At 34.0% G+C, this 16,612-nt stretch overlaps 1 protein-coding gene across 1 annotated transcript in view; it reads left to right on the plus strand.

Annotated features, from left to right (window-relative positions):
* LOC101012701 (bifunctional heparan sulfate N-deacetylase/N-sulfotransferase 4) overlaps positions 1-16,612 on the plus strand; it is a 145,761-nt gene that overhangs the window by 33,763 nt on the left and 95,386 nt on the right. The window contains exon 3 of the mRNA XM_031664316.1: positions 1,493-1,621. Within this exon, the coding sequence (XP_031520176.1) occupies positions 1,493-1,621 (129 nt within the window). The remainder of the gene's footprint in view (positions 1-1,492; positions 1,622-16,612) is intronic.

Here is a 16,612-nt window from a genome sequence, read left to right on the forward strand (position 1 = left end):
CTGCTCTTTTTTGTTTTTGTTTTTGTTTTTGTCTTTTCCTTGCATACTCCAAAAAGGGAGGTATGTGTTTTTCTTTTCAGATATAGTAATTGAAAAATAATAGGATGTAGGAATCCTATAAACGCCAATAAAACCAATTGGATTTTAGATGGCAATTTACAATCATTCATTGGTAAAAAAATATATATTACTCACTTTTAGATAAAATAGCCTATTTTAAAACAAGTATCCCTACTTCTAGTGACTTAGATGATGTTTTCATAATTAGTTGCCAAGATCAGAGCATTGGTTTACAAACTGTTCTCACTCATTTAAATATTTACACCTTCCTAATTCATTATTCATATTGCTGTTAAATCCATCTATCATCTATCTATCTATGATTTATTTTTCTATCTAACCACTATCTGTGAGTAAAGCAACCGCACACACACATATCTAACCAGAGCTGACACACAATATTTATTAGTCGTGAAGCTTTATTTTATTGTAAATTGGTACCAGAAGGCCTGAAGAAGCCTCAAATTTAAGAGAAGCTATTGGTAATGCAAATAGTGACATTTAGATGGCCATAGAAATCCAGAAGGTATAAACAGAATTACTCACATAATTTCAAATCATAGTGAAAATACTCAGGTTTCTCTTTACCCTTCCTTTATCTTCTGTGTCCAAAACATCACTGGATCTTGTATGGCATTAATTCCTTGCCTTGAATGACCATTCAACATATTATGAAATAAAAGCATTCTTTTTAACCAATATTATATGCATTTATTTACTTTAAATTTAAGATTAACCCTTATGATAATTAAGCAAATAATTAAAAAAAAAAAAAAACTCTAGGCAATTAGATGCATTTGTCCATTAAATTACCAGTAGTTTGTTATTCAAAATATGATTTTGGAATAAAATTACTTATTTGCTTTCTTTATTAAACATTCAGATTTACAGAAGAAACAACCACAAAATATACCAGAAGTAATCACTAAATAATTTGACTATTATGTGATAAAATTTAAATTCAGAGTGTAGTGAAAACAAAGTTAGTGTGGAAAGGGTTATGAAAACTGATTGTTTGAATCCCAGAACTTGAATACCTTTACAATGCAGGACTTGATTTTAGAAGCAAGGAGAGTGATGGCCTAATGGCATGAAAGATGTAACTTCAGAGAATTTCCATCTTTGGATGAAATTAACCCTAAGAAGGTTTTGTGTTTTCCATAATCATTTAACATAACACAGGTGGTGGGTTAGATTTATAAAACCAACTGAAAATTATTTTACCTTTATTTTTTATGCCTTTGATATGGAAACTTCCTTAATATTTACAGAATTACACCAACATCAACTTGTGATTATAATAAGATTTTGACTCTAGCAACCAAGAAAATCCAATAGGAAATTACAATTTGCAGATTCTAAAGTTATGAGATAGTGGTGAAGTTCTTAATTAAATCATGTCCGTGTGCTGTTTTTCCCCTCTTTTACTCAGGTCCTCCCTCGACAGACTTGTGGGTTGTTCACTCACACTATTTTCTACAAAGAATATCCAGGAGGACCCCAAGAACTGGATAAAAGTATCAGAGGAGGTGAACTTTTTCTCACAATCCTTCTAAACCCAGTATGTATTCTATGCATGCATCTTACAATAAGATTAGCCTTTTCAAATGTGTTTTATTTTCCTGTCTTTTAAACTAAATAATATTTATTTTCTTTATTTACAGCACATCGTACTGGTCATGCATTTAAATCTACATTAAAATACTTTTATTGATGACATTTGACTTTGGGGACTGAATTTTCAGTAGATTTGATTACAAAGTCAGGGTTTTTACTTTGTAATGTGGGTAGTGAAAATTTATTTCTAGCAGTAAAAGAGTAGCAATGTTTTCCACTGTTATTTTTTTCAAGTGAGGTCTTTCAGCTTTATGAAGGTACAACTGACAAATAAAAATTGTTTATTTTTACAGTACAACATGATGCTTTGCTATATGTGGACATTGTGAAATAATTAAATCAACCTAATTAACATACTATCATCTCTCATTCTTATTATTTTTGTAACAAGAACATTTAAAATATTTATTCTCTTAGCAATTTTTAAGTATAAAATATGTTATTATTAACTATTAACTTATTCATCCCATCTAACTGGAACTTTACTCCCTTCCACGAACTTTCCCCCAGCCACTGGCATCCTACTTTCCGGATCTATGAGTTCAACTTTTTTTCTTTTTCTTTTTCTTTTTTTTGAGAGGGAGTCTCGCTCTGTAGCCCAGGCTGAAGTGCAGTGGCGAGATCTCGGCTCACTGCAAGCTCCGCCTCACGCCATTCTCCTGCCTCAGCCTCCCGAGTAGTTGGGACTACAGGCGCCCGCCATCACGCCTGGCTAATTTTTTGTATTTTGAGTGGAGACGGGGTTTTACCGTGTTAGCCAGGATGATCTCAATCTCCTGCCTCATGATCCGCCCGCCTCGGCCTCCCAAGAGTTAAACTTTTTTAGATCTTACATATAAGTGAGATCATGAAGTATTTGTCTTCCCGTGCCTGACTTATTCACTTAGCTATGTCCTCCTGGTTCATTTATGTTGTCACAAATGACAAGATTTGCTTCTTTTTTAAGGATGAATGATATTTTATTTTATATATAGATACATACATGCACCACATTTTATTTATTAATTCATCTGTCAATTGATACATAGATTGATTCCATATTTAGGCTATTGTGAATAATGCTGCAATGAACATGAGAATGCAGATGTGTCTTGAACACACTAATTTCATTTCCTTTGGCTATATTCCCAGTAAAGGGATTGTTGGATCATATGGTAGTTTTTAAGGAATCTCTATAGTATTTTCCACAATAGATGAAGTAATTTATATTTCTACCAACGGTGGTCAAATGTTCCCCTTTCTCCACATCTTCACCAACTTTGTTATCTTCAATCTTTTTGATAATATTCATTTTAACAGGTGTGAGGTGATATTTCATTATGGTTTTAATTTGTATTTCCCTGATGATGAATGATGTTAGGATTTTTTCATATACCTGCTGGTCATTTGTATTTCTTCCTTTGAGAAATATCTTTTCAAATATTTTGCCTTTTTTTTTTTTTTTTTTTTTTTTGAGACTGAGTCTGGCTCTGTCGCCCAGGCTGGAGTGCAGTGGCCGGATCTCAGCTCACTGCAAGCTCCGCCTCCCGGGTTCACGCCATTCTCCTGCCTCAGCCTCCCGAGTAGCTGGGACCACAGGCGCCCGCCACATCGCCCGGCTAGTTTTTTGTATTTTTTAGTAGAGACGGGGTTTCACCGTGTTAGCCAGGATGGTCTCGATCTCCTGACCTCATGATCCGCCCGTCTCGGCCTCCCAAAGTGCTGGGATTACAGGCTTGAGCCACCGCGCCCGGCCTATTTTGCCCATTTTTAAGGGAGGTTATTCCTTTTCTTACTATTGAGTTGTTTGAGTTCCTGATACGTGTTTTGGATATTAAGCATTTGCAGATATATGGTTTTAAATATTTTCTCTCACTCCATAGGTTGTCTTTTCAGTCTATTATTTATGTTCGTTGCTGTGCAAAAGCTTTTTAGCTTAATGCAATCCCATTTGTTTATTTTGCTTCTGTTGTCTGGGCTTTGGGATTTATATATAAAAAAAAAAAAAAAAAAAAAAAAAAGAAGAAGAAGAAGAAGAAGAAGAAGAAGAAAAAATCAATGCCCAGTCCAATGTCAAAAACTTTTTTCCCTATACTTCCTTCTAATAGTTTTCCAGTGTCAGGTCTTTGATTTAAGCCTTTAGTCCATTTTGAGTTGATTTTTAAATATGGTGTGAGATAAAGGGCTAATTTTGTTCTTCTCTATGTGGATATTCAATTTTCCCAACATCTGTTTATTGAAGAGACTGTTATTTCCTCATTCTGTGTTCTTGCAACCTTTGACAAAAATCAATTAACTGTAAGTGCATAGATTTATTTCTGGACTGTTTGCTTTGTTTCAGTGGTCTTTATGTCACTCTTTATGTCAGTACCTTGCTGTTTTTATTGCCATAGCTGTGTAGTATGGTTTGATGTTAGATAATATGATGTCTTCAGCTTTCTTCTTGTTTCTCAAGATTGCTTTGACTATTCTGGGTCTTTTGTGGTTCCATAGAAATTTTAGAATTGTTTTTTATATTTCTGTGAAAAAGTCATCAATATTTTGACAAAAATTTCATTGAATTGGTAGATCATTGTGAGTAATATGGATATTTTAGCAATACTAATTCTTCCAATCCTAAGTATTTTTTTGATGCTATTGTAAATGGGATCCTTTCTTGTCTCTTTTTCAGATACCTTGTCAGTGTACAGAAACTACTGATTTTTGTACGTTGATTTTGTGTACTGCAACTTTACTGAATTTATTAGTTTAACAGTTTTTTCAAGGAATATTTAGAGTTTTCTACATAAAAGATCATGTCATCTGCAAACAGAAACAATTTAACTTTTTTCTTTTCCAATTTGGGTGTATTTTTTTTTCTTTCTCTTGCCCAGTTTTTCTGGCTAGAACTTTTATTACTATATTGAATAGAAGCAGTTGGGGTGAACATCCTTCTCTTGCTCCTGGTCTTAGTAGAAAAGCTTTCAACTTTTTACAAGTAAAGATGACATTAGCTGTGAGTTTGTAATATATGGCACTAATTGTGTTGTGATGCATTTTTATACCTAATTTGTTGAGCTTTTTATGATGAACGGATGTTGAATTTTGTTACATGCTTTTTCTGCTTCCATTGAGATGATCATATGATTTTTGTCATTCATTCATCTTATTAATATGGCTTATCACACTTACAGATTTGCATATGTTGAAACATTTTTACATCCTAGGGATAAATCCCACTTGATTATGGTGTATTAACATTTTGATTTGCTATTGAATTTGGCTTGTTAGAATTTCATTGAGAATTTTTGTCTCTGTGTTTGTCAGAAATATTACCCTATAATTTTCTTTTCCTATAGAGCCCTTAACTGGCTTTGATATCAGGGTAATGCTAGCTTCATAAAATGAGTTTGGGAGTGTACTCTCCTCTTAAATTTTTTGCAAGAGTTTGGGAAGGATTTGGTGTTAATTCTCTAATTTTTCTTTTTTTTTATTTTTGGTAAAATACATCAATGACACTGTTAAGTCCTGAGCTTTTCCTTGCTAAGAGACCTTTAATTACAATTCATTCTCCTTACTCGTTATTGGTCTGTTCAGATTTCCTGTTTCTTCGTGGCTCAATCTTGGTAGGTTGTATCTGTTTTGGGAATTTATCTATTTCTTCTAGGTTAACCTGTTAGATATATCATTGTTCATAGTAGTCTGTTATTGTCCTTTGCATTTCTGTGGTATTAGTTGTAATATCTCCTCTTTCTCATTTTATTTGAGTCTTCTCTCTTTTTCCCTTAGTCTAGCTAAATGCATGCTAATTTTATTTATCTTTTTCAAATTCCAACTCTTAGTTTCATTGATCTTTTATATTCTTCTAATCTCTATTTTATTTATTTTTGCTGCAATACTTATTTTTTTCTTCTTTCTGCTGACTTTGGACTTATTTTGTTCTTCTTTGACTAGTTCCTTGAGATACAAAATTAAGCTTCTTATCTGATATCTTTCTTTTTTCTTAATGTAGGCATTTAGTGCTCTTTTCCTCTTAGAGCTATTTCACAACTTCTTCACAAAACCAGTTGGTAAATTCTAGCACTGCTACAAAGAAATTAGACTGCATCTCTAAATAATTTGTTTCTCTTATGATAGTCAGGAAAACCACATATACCTGATATAAATGACGAGTTGATGGGTGCTGATGAGTTGATGGGTGCAGCATGCCAACATGGCACAAGTATACATATGTAACAAACCTGCACGTTATGCACATGTACCCTAGAACTTAAAGTATAATAATAATTTTAAAAAGCGTATGTTTAATATAATAATTAAATATTATATAATATCTCATTTGGCTTCTATTTTTTAATTATAGTAACGAAATATTGATATGTGAATCTCTAGCCAAAAATTAAAAATCATAATTTTATCAGAGGAGCCTAGGAGGCCCATAAGTTGAGTTTGCTTGTGGCTGGAGATCTCCGTAGGCACACTTATTTCAGTTTCTAAAAGCGGCCACAATATAAAGCTGAATTAAAACTAGACAGCTTTGTATTATCTTTGTATACTTGGATGACCTGAAGCTCATTTTTTAAATCTTTGCTAATTTTTCTTAATCTAAAATAGAGAGCTTGACCCTTTTGTGTGTGTGTCTTTTCATCTTTTATAGTTGTAATTTTATTTCCTGTTATAAATAGAGGTACGATGGTATAGTAGTGTGGGAATCCCAACATTATATAATGTTGTGATTATTTCAGCTTTCTAATTTCTTCTCCTGTAATGATTCCATTTTTGAGGTCTTAGGAAAGCATGTCCTCATTCATGTCCCAGTGTATACAGAAAATATGAAATAGTGAACCTTATGCTATGCCCACTTTGCTTCATGAAAGAAAGTCTTGTACATGAATAAAAAGATATACTTTGAACAAAGCTATAGCTAAGTTGGCTATGGTAAAGCTCTAGGTGTGTTTAAAATAAATTACATTAGATAATTCATATACACTATTTTAAATTCCTAAAAAAAATAAAAACTCACATTGTATGAAAATAGAAACTTCTAAATTTGATGGGAAGATAGGAAAGTGAGGGCAAATATGCTTTGTCAGGTTATGAGTAATTAAACTGTCTTCCCCTACAACTGCATGACTATTAAAAACAAAACAAAACAAAAGGTCTGTTGGGTATAATGGCACCACACTTGGAACAGGAGCGTGGATGCTCTATGCTCTTTAGCAAGAAACTTCATTTCTCAGAATTTGCTTGTACTTCTGAATAACAAGCTAGTTGAATTAATCCTCAATGTACCTCAAAAGTATTCCTACCAAACCTATATCTGAGATATTTCAATTTTTGTGCATATTTCAAAATGGACATCTTTTGTATATATATTTTTAAAAAATCAGGGATATTCTAAAATAATTTTTAACAATTGAGATGTAAACATTAATTAAAGCAAGTGGAAACCTCCTCTTCATTCCTTTCCTCAGCGAGAATTTAATCTCAGCAGAGGTAAGGGTCACTTCATCATACCCTTTTCATTCTGGGGCTACATTCCTGACACATATCTTCCCTAGTCATGTCCTTAGGGTAAGTCAGTAATTTTCAGAACACTGGCCATTGCCTCCCCTGGACCTCCTGTCCAGGTGTGAATGTTACTGGTGTTTATTACTTGAATATTTGTCTGACTATTTGTCAATAAAGACATAGATTATGCATCTGTTTTTAAATATTTTGAACCCAGTGTCTCTCATAGAGCCTAATTTGGAGATTTGTACTTAAAATAAATCTCAAGATTTTAAATAACATAAAAGACTATTTGGCTTCTAGTATTTCCATGTTTACCACTTGTGAACTAACCAAACTATACTAAGTTTTATAAACTTCACTTTTAAAAGCTTATCATTGCTACACAGATTTATTTTAATTTTAGGCAGAATAGGATAATCAAAGATGGGGAGTTTCAGGAGGCTTCTTCTATCCAGTCACAAACTATACTTGCTTTGTCATTGTAAATTGATGGTGAGCTCAAAATATGATACATAGGTAAATGATAGAGACCAGGATGGACACAGCAGGAATAGACAGTCAAGAGGGTCAAAAGGGTCAGTAGTATGGATAAGATAGCACATCCTAATATGGGATGAAGTATAGATCAAGCAAACAGTAGTCCATAAAGATGACTGTTTAAGGAACAATGTTGCTCAAAACAAGGATTATGTGTCGCCTCAAGCAGTCTGAGTAGATACTGCTCAGATCTCAAGGGAAACAGACTACAGGTAGCATCTAGTAGAGCCCAGGCCAAATGGAGCTTACTTCCCAGCCTTCATAGGGAGAAGTTATCAGATGCCTTAGATGGGGTTCTCCAGAGAAACAGACCCAATAGGATTTAGATAGATAGATAGATAGATAGATAAATAGATAGATAGATACAGAGAGAGAGAGAGAGAGAGAGAGAGAGATTATAAAGAAGTGGCTCATGCAATTATGAGGGCTGTCAAGACCCAAGATCTGATATACAGTCGAGAAGCTGGGGAGACCCGGGAAAACTGATGGGACAGTTCCCGTCCAAATGCCAGCAGTCTCAAGACCAGTGAAAGCCAAGATTGCAGTTAGAGTCCAAAGGCAGAGAAGAAAAAACAGTGTCCCAAAGTGAAGGCAGTCAAGCAGAAGGAAATTCCTTTTACTTAGCTTTTTTGTTTTATTCGTGTCTTCAACAGCTTGAATGAAGTCTACCCACATTACAGAGGACTATCTGCTTTACCCAATACAAGGGTTGTGCACTGGACTAATTAAAATGTTATTCTCATCCAGAAACACCCTCATGGACACACCAAAATAAGGTCTGACCAAATATCTGGCCATTTCATGGTCTGGTGGTCAGGTTGACACATAAGATTAACCATCACACCAGATGAGGAACTTAATGTGGGAGGCAGACTTGGAGTGAGTGAAAGAAAATGGGGAACACAAAGAAGGAAGAAGTGAATGAAAGAAAAGACAATTCACACTTGGTTTTTCTCCGTGTAAGTGTCTTCTCATAAATAGAGAGGTGATGGGCTATGATTAATACTTACCTCACTAATGTTGAGAAAGTAAATATTGCGGCTTCTCGATGATGAGTTACTATTTTGAGTTTAAGGTTCCAAAAAGGCTGGCAAGGAGGAAGCCAGGAATGGTATGAGGAAAGAAGTAACCAGAAAAAGAAAACAATAAGCCAGGCTTCTCTGTTCCATTCTTTTCTTCTAATCATCACTTAATTCTTTGTCAGAGTAAAGAATATTTTCATATCTTTCACCCAAACCATGCTGAAGAAAGAACTGTAAGTTAATTAATTTGAAAATTAAAATTATTGATATGAAATAATATGCTGACCCTGAAGAATATTTCTATTTAACAGAGCTGACTTTTAAAGGGGAGATCCATGAATACATTATCCTAGGTATCAAAGTCCCAGGGGAAATGTGTTTTTAGTGGGAAGTATTCAACATACGTGAAATCACCCAGAGACTACCATTTTCTCTACCTACTTTCCCAGCTGACTCTCAGTGTGTAAAAGTGATGTTTGTAGGAACTTATAAGTAGAAGAGGTGATCAATAATGTTAGGATAAATTCTAAAACATAAAAGTCAATCTATACTAGATTTCCTTTTCAATTAATCATCTATACTTTAATCTTATAGAAATGCTATAGGCACAATGTATGACATCTCTCTTGGATGGTAATTTTGTCTGTGGATTTGAAAATGATTGATAGTTTTCTGTACTTAGTATTGTTGTTTTTGTATGTTTATCAGTGGATGAATAAGGACATACTAGCTTGACACAAAGCTGACAGTGAAAGTAAATACACCAGACAGATTATGATATTAATATCTAGTTTTGGTTAGCATATTAAAATAAAAAAATCAAATCTAACAAGGTGAAATTTAAAAGGAAATAATGAAAAGCCTCTAATCATTTTAAAATAAAATAATAATATAATCTCACCATTATATAAGGATAAATATTATATAAGGATAAATTAAATCTGTCAGAAAGTTGTGTGGGCTGCAATCATGACATATTAAGTTCCTTGTTGTTGAAGCTGTCCAAACAGAAATTTTGTAGAAATGTGAAATCTATTACTGAGCTTCTAATATCTCATCTTATACTAAGAATATGTGATTTCTATGTTCTTATACAATTAAATCGTGGCTACATCTCTCTCACTGTAAAACACACACACACACACAAATCAAGTTAATTTTAAATAGTGCAAGCATTATAAATCTGGATCTAATCTATAATTATAAGATCGGAGGAAATGGGGAAATGGTAGTTTGTCAACATATTTAATAATTAAAGGATGAGATAAAATTGGAAGATATCTAATGGTAGATATATTGAGGGAAGTAGAGAAAAAAAGACCTTCCCATTACTTGTATACTGAAATATAATTTCCAGATTTCGCAGGACCATTTTGAATTTTGATTAGTAGTTACTGAATTCATATGTATGTAAGATCCTATGAGGTTAATAAAAGCTGGAAAAAATATATGAAGGAATGTCCTGGAATTTCCCCCTCTAGAGTACTTTAAAATAGAATCAACAACTCTATAGTTCTTTCTTATCGCCTTGGGAATTCATCTGCCTAAAGGAAGGCGACTGGATTAAATAACCTTGAAAAGTTTCACATTTTGTTTTTCTGGTTTATAACATCTACAACTTTGCTCTGCAGTCCAAAAGGCAAATGCCACAACAAAATCAGTATTGTTTCTTTCCTTCTTCAGCTTCCAGTTTGAGGATTCACATTATTTTATGTTGGCCCCTTCTACAATACAACTGTATCTATTATGTGTTCGAAAGTCTCTGATATTTTTTTCTTTCTGCATTTTCAACAGTTTTTTTTTTTTTTTTTAAATTCTGACTCTTACTGGCATTCAGAGATATATCTTGTTTTCATAGTTTGACAAATTTCAAAACATGTCATTATTTTGTAATCTACCATAAAACAGAAAATATGAGTTGGAATAAAGTTTTACATCTTGATTCACATATGAACTCCTGTTACTATTATGTATTATATTTTTTGATTCAGCCAACTACAAGGAATGGGGTTTCTTGATTTCCCTGGATCCCAAGTTGCTTTGCCCAAATGAGCCTAACAATTGAAAATTAAATCATCTGAGGGCCATTTGAATGGGATTTCAAAAGCATACTTTGACATCTGTCTATTTAACATTCAGATAACTCTCTCTTATTTTTCTTAGATTCTTAGCATGTCTTCATCACATATTGATATTTTTCTGCACTGTTCCACACTTGTCAAATACTAACATGTATTTCCCTGGTGCCGAATCCTTCCTGTATTTTCAAATAATCTTTGTTCAGACAGGAAGAAATATAATTTAATCATGTATGAGGTGAAACAGCTTACACCAGGTAGTCCACCATCATTCAAGTTGAGACACTACCCTATAAAATATGCAGCAACTGAAAATAGTCAAAACAGTCGGGAGTCTTATCAGATGGTTTCCACAATAAATATAAAAGCTTGAAATTAATATGTCCTACAGGATTTAATTTTTTCTACTCATTTTAATTTCATGCTACACAAAGAGCAACATAAAAATAGAATTTTCTGTTTTCTTGACAAATAAGTTTCAAGAGGCTCAGATTCTAGAATGCTCTAAAATAGCAGTTCAGGAGCCAGAAAAGTTATTACACTTTTCAAAGTTCAGAGCAGTGCCTACACTCACTAAACCTCACCTATTCTGTTGGCCACTTGCAAATTCAGGTGAACAAAAAATATGTGCCTGAAAGAGTGGTGTACTTGAAATTGACAGTAGAGTATAATGGAACTGCAATGATAAACTTCTCCGTGTGCTGTCTGCTGAACTTTCATACACCTAGTCTGGTTAATGAGCTTTCCTTCTCCGTATATATCAATCTCTGAGTTCATGGAATCTAATAGCAGGTGCAGTACATTATGGATTAGTGCCGGCTCTTCAGACAGGTTAGAGAAAAGGCAGCTGTGAGGCACAGGATAACATCAACATAAAATAACCTGAAACCAACTTTGAGGAGTTCTGTTTAATGCTGAAATAATATAGAGCTGGATATGCAAGGTAATTTACGATAAACTATTTTATGTGCAGAGCAACAAAATAAAATGCAAGCAATATCCCAAGTCTGTAGCAGATTATAAAGAACTGATTACTGATATCAAGGTATCCAAGTATTCTTTGATGATTTTGGCTTTGATTTCCTATAAACTCTGTGGTTCAAAGAAAATTATGACAATGAGATAATATTCCACGGAGAGCAAAGCAATTATATATTCCATCAAAATATACATCTTCATAAAATAGTATATTAATATTTCTAACTTGGAGACCTAGGAGTTTTTCTACATATGTTCCAGGAGGATTTATATTTTTCTTTAACTTTTTTATTGATACATAATAGATGTGCATATTTTGGTGGTGCATATGATAATTTAATGCATTCTGTATAATTTGGAAAGATTAAATCAATGTAATTGGGATATCCATTACCATAAATACTTGTCTTTTCTTTATGCTAGCAACATTGGAATTATTCTTTTTGAGCTACTTTGAAATACATAACAGGTAATGTAAACTATAGCCACCCTACTAATTTATCAAGCACTAGATCTTGCTTCTTCTATCAAACTGTATGTTTGTACCCATTAATCAACCTCTCTTCACCCCCTAGCCCCTCTCCCAAACTCAGGAGTATTTATTTTTATAGAAATTAACTTCTAACTTTCCTACTACAGTGAAATCTACTTCTCAAGACAGGGACTTTGAAGCAATTAATGTTATTGGGAGCTCTGGGGCTTAGAGCTGGGGAGAACAGCCACCAACTGTGAGAGGAATGGACCCCTGTGGAGTATATAGATTGTGGAAAATTCTATTTCCACTCACTGAAAGACCTACAGTCACTTCCTTTTTTCCTTTATCTTCTTTTTTTTTAATTTTTTTTTCTATCCTTAAAGATTTGCAGGACTAACCTTTACAAAAGAACATGAATCACCACTTCTGTAAGGGGTTCACACTCACAGCAGGGATTTTGTAAAATCTAGAGTCAGCTAAGATCCATGGCCTCACAACATATGATATTATTCTTTCTGTTCACAATGAAAATCAGGATCAGAGTTAGCATAAAGATGTAGAGAATGTGGGTAAATTTTGTGTTTTTTCCCTAGATTTTTAGTAGTAGTTTTGTTTCAATTTTTCACAATAGAATTTATTTAAAAATGAGTAGTTCAGAATGTAAAGTGTGCTGTAAAAAATGACCAAAATATTTTTGTCTCCTAAACTTGAACTCTGTCTTCTCATGAAATAAGAGATTTATTTTACTGTGTAGATATATCTCTTTCTAATACAATATTTGCTACAGGTTCTGATGGAATACAATTTGCATTGCTGTATATTTCCAGAACATGAAAAAATCCATAAGATTGCATTTTTTTTTCCAATTTTGTTTCCACAGAAAAATAAATGAAAGCTGCAATATTTTATTAGGGCAGTCTTTTCCATCTAGTATAACTGGCTACTTTAGTTTTCCCAAAGTTTGGAATGAAAGATAGTAAAATAGCTCTTTAGCATAAATAAACTTTCATCAGGAAAATCACAGCCTCCTGTTTATATGGATGTTAGTCGGTAAATAAAACGTTTTTTCTCTCTATTTTGGGGCATGCAATATGTAAGTACTAGGTACATAATGCTCTTCACATTTGGGGACAGTTTGCAAGCATTATCAGTGAATTCATAATAAGAAAAAAAGAAAAGAAAACACTCCTTGTATCAGTGTTTATATGACTAATGAGTTGGTGAGGAAGTAGAAGAAGTTGGTTAGTCTACAAAATTAAATTCGGAAATGTGTACTTTTTTGGTTTATTCTTTTTGGTTTGTTTGTGAGGTTTCACTCTACTGAAGAGTTCAAAATTCTGGATTTTGTTATCTATTTTACAAATTTTATGACACCTAAATATTGGAATATGTCTTGTTTCTTTTCCTTAATATTTATTTTTTTAAGTACAGTGAATGAGAAAGACTCTTTTTGGATCACTTATTTCACTTTCTTTGTTCCTATTTTATGTCCCTCTGGTTATTCCTCAGAGTTAGATACAGTGAAAATAAAAATACAAACTGTTTTCTAAAACATGTTGACATTTTCCTATTTTTATATTTGAGGAAAGCAAATACTTCTGGCTTAGCTTTTCCCTAAGTGGCTTATATGCAGATATGATATGAAGCATTTATGTAAATGCTAAATAATGGTGATCTGGAGTTCCATTTGACATGTCAGGGCTTATTCTGTATCAGAAGGCCTTGTATGTATAGCTTCTTATGCCTACAGTACTTTTCTATTAATATCTCTACTACTCTCACTTTAACCTCACTATTTATCTATCGAATTTCATCTCTGCTTTCTCTTTCTCATCCCCTGAGCCTGCTCATGGGTTTGAGTCAGATTTCATGGCTGTTTACATAGATAGAGTCATATGCATAATACAGCTCATGGTGGTACCTGTTTAGTGACTATCTTCTTCACCTCTACTGTATGTATCCCTAGGCATAGAGTATGGGCTCAATAGGTTGAATAAATTAACAAACAAAAATTATGCCGTAACTGCATATGTCTACCACATGCCCTTTTGTTACCACTACGGAATGGATCTGAGTCACATGGCACTGAAGTGTGTTTGCAGTGGTAAATCTATACAGATCTCCAGAAACCTCAATTGTTGTCTCCTCATAAGAAAGAATTCAACCAAGGGGCATAAGGGTGACTGAGGCAAGCTTCAGAGCAGGAGTGAAAGTTTATTAAAAAGCTTTAGAGCAGGAAGTAAAGGAAGTAAATTACATTTGGATGAGGGCCAAGCAGGCAATGTAAGAGATCAGTGCGTGGTTTGACCTTTGACGTGGGGTCTTGTACATTGACATGCTTCTGGGGTTGTGTTACTTCTCCCCTGATTTTTCCACTGGGCGAGGCTGTCCACATACACAGTGGCCGGCCGACATTTGGAAGCTGAACATGCATGGTGTGTTTACTAAAGCTGTCTGCATGCTCACTTGAGGTGTTCTCTTTCCAGTTAAGAGTTTCTAGAGGAAGATCATATACCAGTTAAACCCTGCCATTTTGCCTCTTAATGTGCATGCCTGAGCCTGCTCGCTCCACTACTGAGATCTTATCAGGAAGTTGCTGATCACCAGTTTCAAGTGTTTTGATATGTCAGGAGACTACTTTTCCCTGGCACTGCTGCGACCGGTTATTATTTTAGAGAGACAGTTAACAACCGCCTGACCATCACCCGATGGTGGCCAAACATTTCTGGTGACTGGAAGGCGGTGTGGGGCGGTGGGGTCTCCTGCCCTGCCTGTGTCTGACTAACTACCAATGCTTTTGCATGAGTTGTTTTTGTTGTGTCAGAAAAAAAAGGGAAATGAGAGAACAGGGGAGAGGAGTCAGGAGAAGAGGAAGAGAGAAAAGGAAGAAAATGATAAAAAGGGACAGCAGGAGAGTGAGTCGAGGGGAGCGGAGAAAAAGGGAAATGAAGGGGGAAAAAGAAAATGGGAAGTTTATTCTTGCCTCTTTCATGAAATCAAACAGGCAGCAGGAATGTTAGTGCATCATCTGATAACCCAAACTCAGAAAACCTTGTTTTATTTTATTTTTTTCTAGTTTACTAAGTAGCAAAGAATACGTCATCTAATTTCCTTGGGCTTCAGAATATGTCTGTAAAATGAGAGAAATAAATGTTGTTTCTCTTACTGTTTTACACAAACAGTACATGATGTGATAAAAAGCAAGCGATTTTATGTTTTAGAGAAAATATAAATAATTTGGTTGCAATTGGTATTTGAAATGTCATTCTTATCATCAAATGATATTTGAGGCGTATTAGAAGCCCATGAGCGCTGGGTTTATTTACAGCTTGAATTTTGCTTGATTGTTTCTCGCTGCTTGAACACATAAATCATGTGATAAAGACATCATCTATTACAAAGGCTTTTAGTTCATTACATGTTTTGCTTCTGAAACTATTCTTGTGCTATCAGTTTATTATGCTTTCTGAGCTATTTTTAAGTGATAACATTTACATCATTATTTTTTATTCCAGTGAAACAAATGGAGTCATTGAACGCAATGCTTGCTTGGTTGGTCAAAACAATTTTTTTTCCTTTGATTTTGTTCTCTACTAAAATACCTCAGATGTTTTTGGCAAAGGTTTTTGTTTCAGTTGCTAGTGTTGCTGGTTTTAAGGTCTTTTAATTTTTGTATTAATCGATACATTTTTGGAAACACTAAGTTCTTTGTTTATTGTCATTACAGACTGTTGCAGAAGTTTAGCTCGAATGAGGAATACATAGAATTATGGCAACCTCTGTGTTTGGTAAACATATATTAATGATATGAAAACTTAAAGCCCTTACTAGTTGTTAATTTTTACAAATAATTTAGAGGGCTGAGATGAATTTAATATAAATAAGAAATTCAACCCCAGAAATCAAATAGAAAACTTTAGACTGGGTTTCATCAGCCATCACTAGCGGAAAGGATACTCTTCATGTCTGCAGTTATTGATCCTATGGATCTGTCTCCATTGAACTTCACACCTAACAGAACAGTCAGTGTTCAATTACCTCTCTGTGAGAACATTAACTAAAACTAGAGAAACAGCCTAGATATTTAGAAGTAAAGAAAAGGTCATGTTCTTGTAAATGGAAAGTTCATGATGACTGCTAGCCTCCTCTAGCACTGTATGGAAATTACCAGCTTAAACAATGTAAAAGATAAGATTCCAAGCATGAAGTGTTTCCTTGATTTATAGTTGTCACTTGTAACGCAATTTAAGATATTCAATAATGCCATTCAAAGTATAAAGTGTAAGTAACAGAATCTTGCTCCTTTTTGAAGCTGTTATTATATCCACTTAAACTCTCTTTCACACACAGGTACACATTCAAATCAAATGTGA

This window comes from Papio anubis, chromosome 3, assembly GCF_008728515.1.
Source record: "Papio anubis isolate 15944 chromosome 3, Panubis1.0, whole genome shotgun sequence".
Lineage (NCBI taxonomy): Eukaryota > Metazoa > Chordata > Mammalia > Primates > Cercopithecidae > Papio > Papio anubis.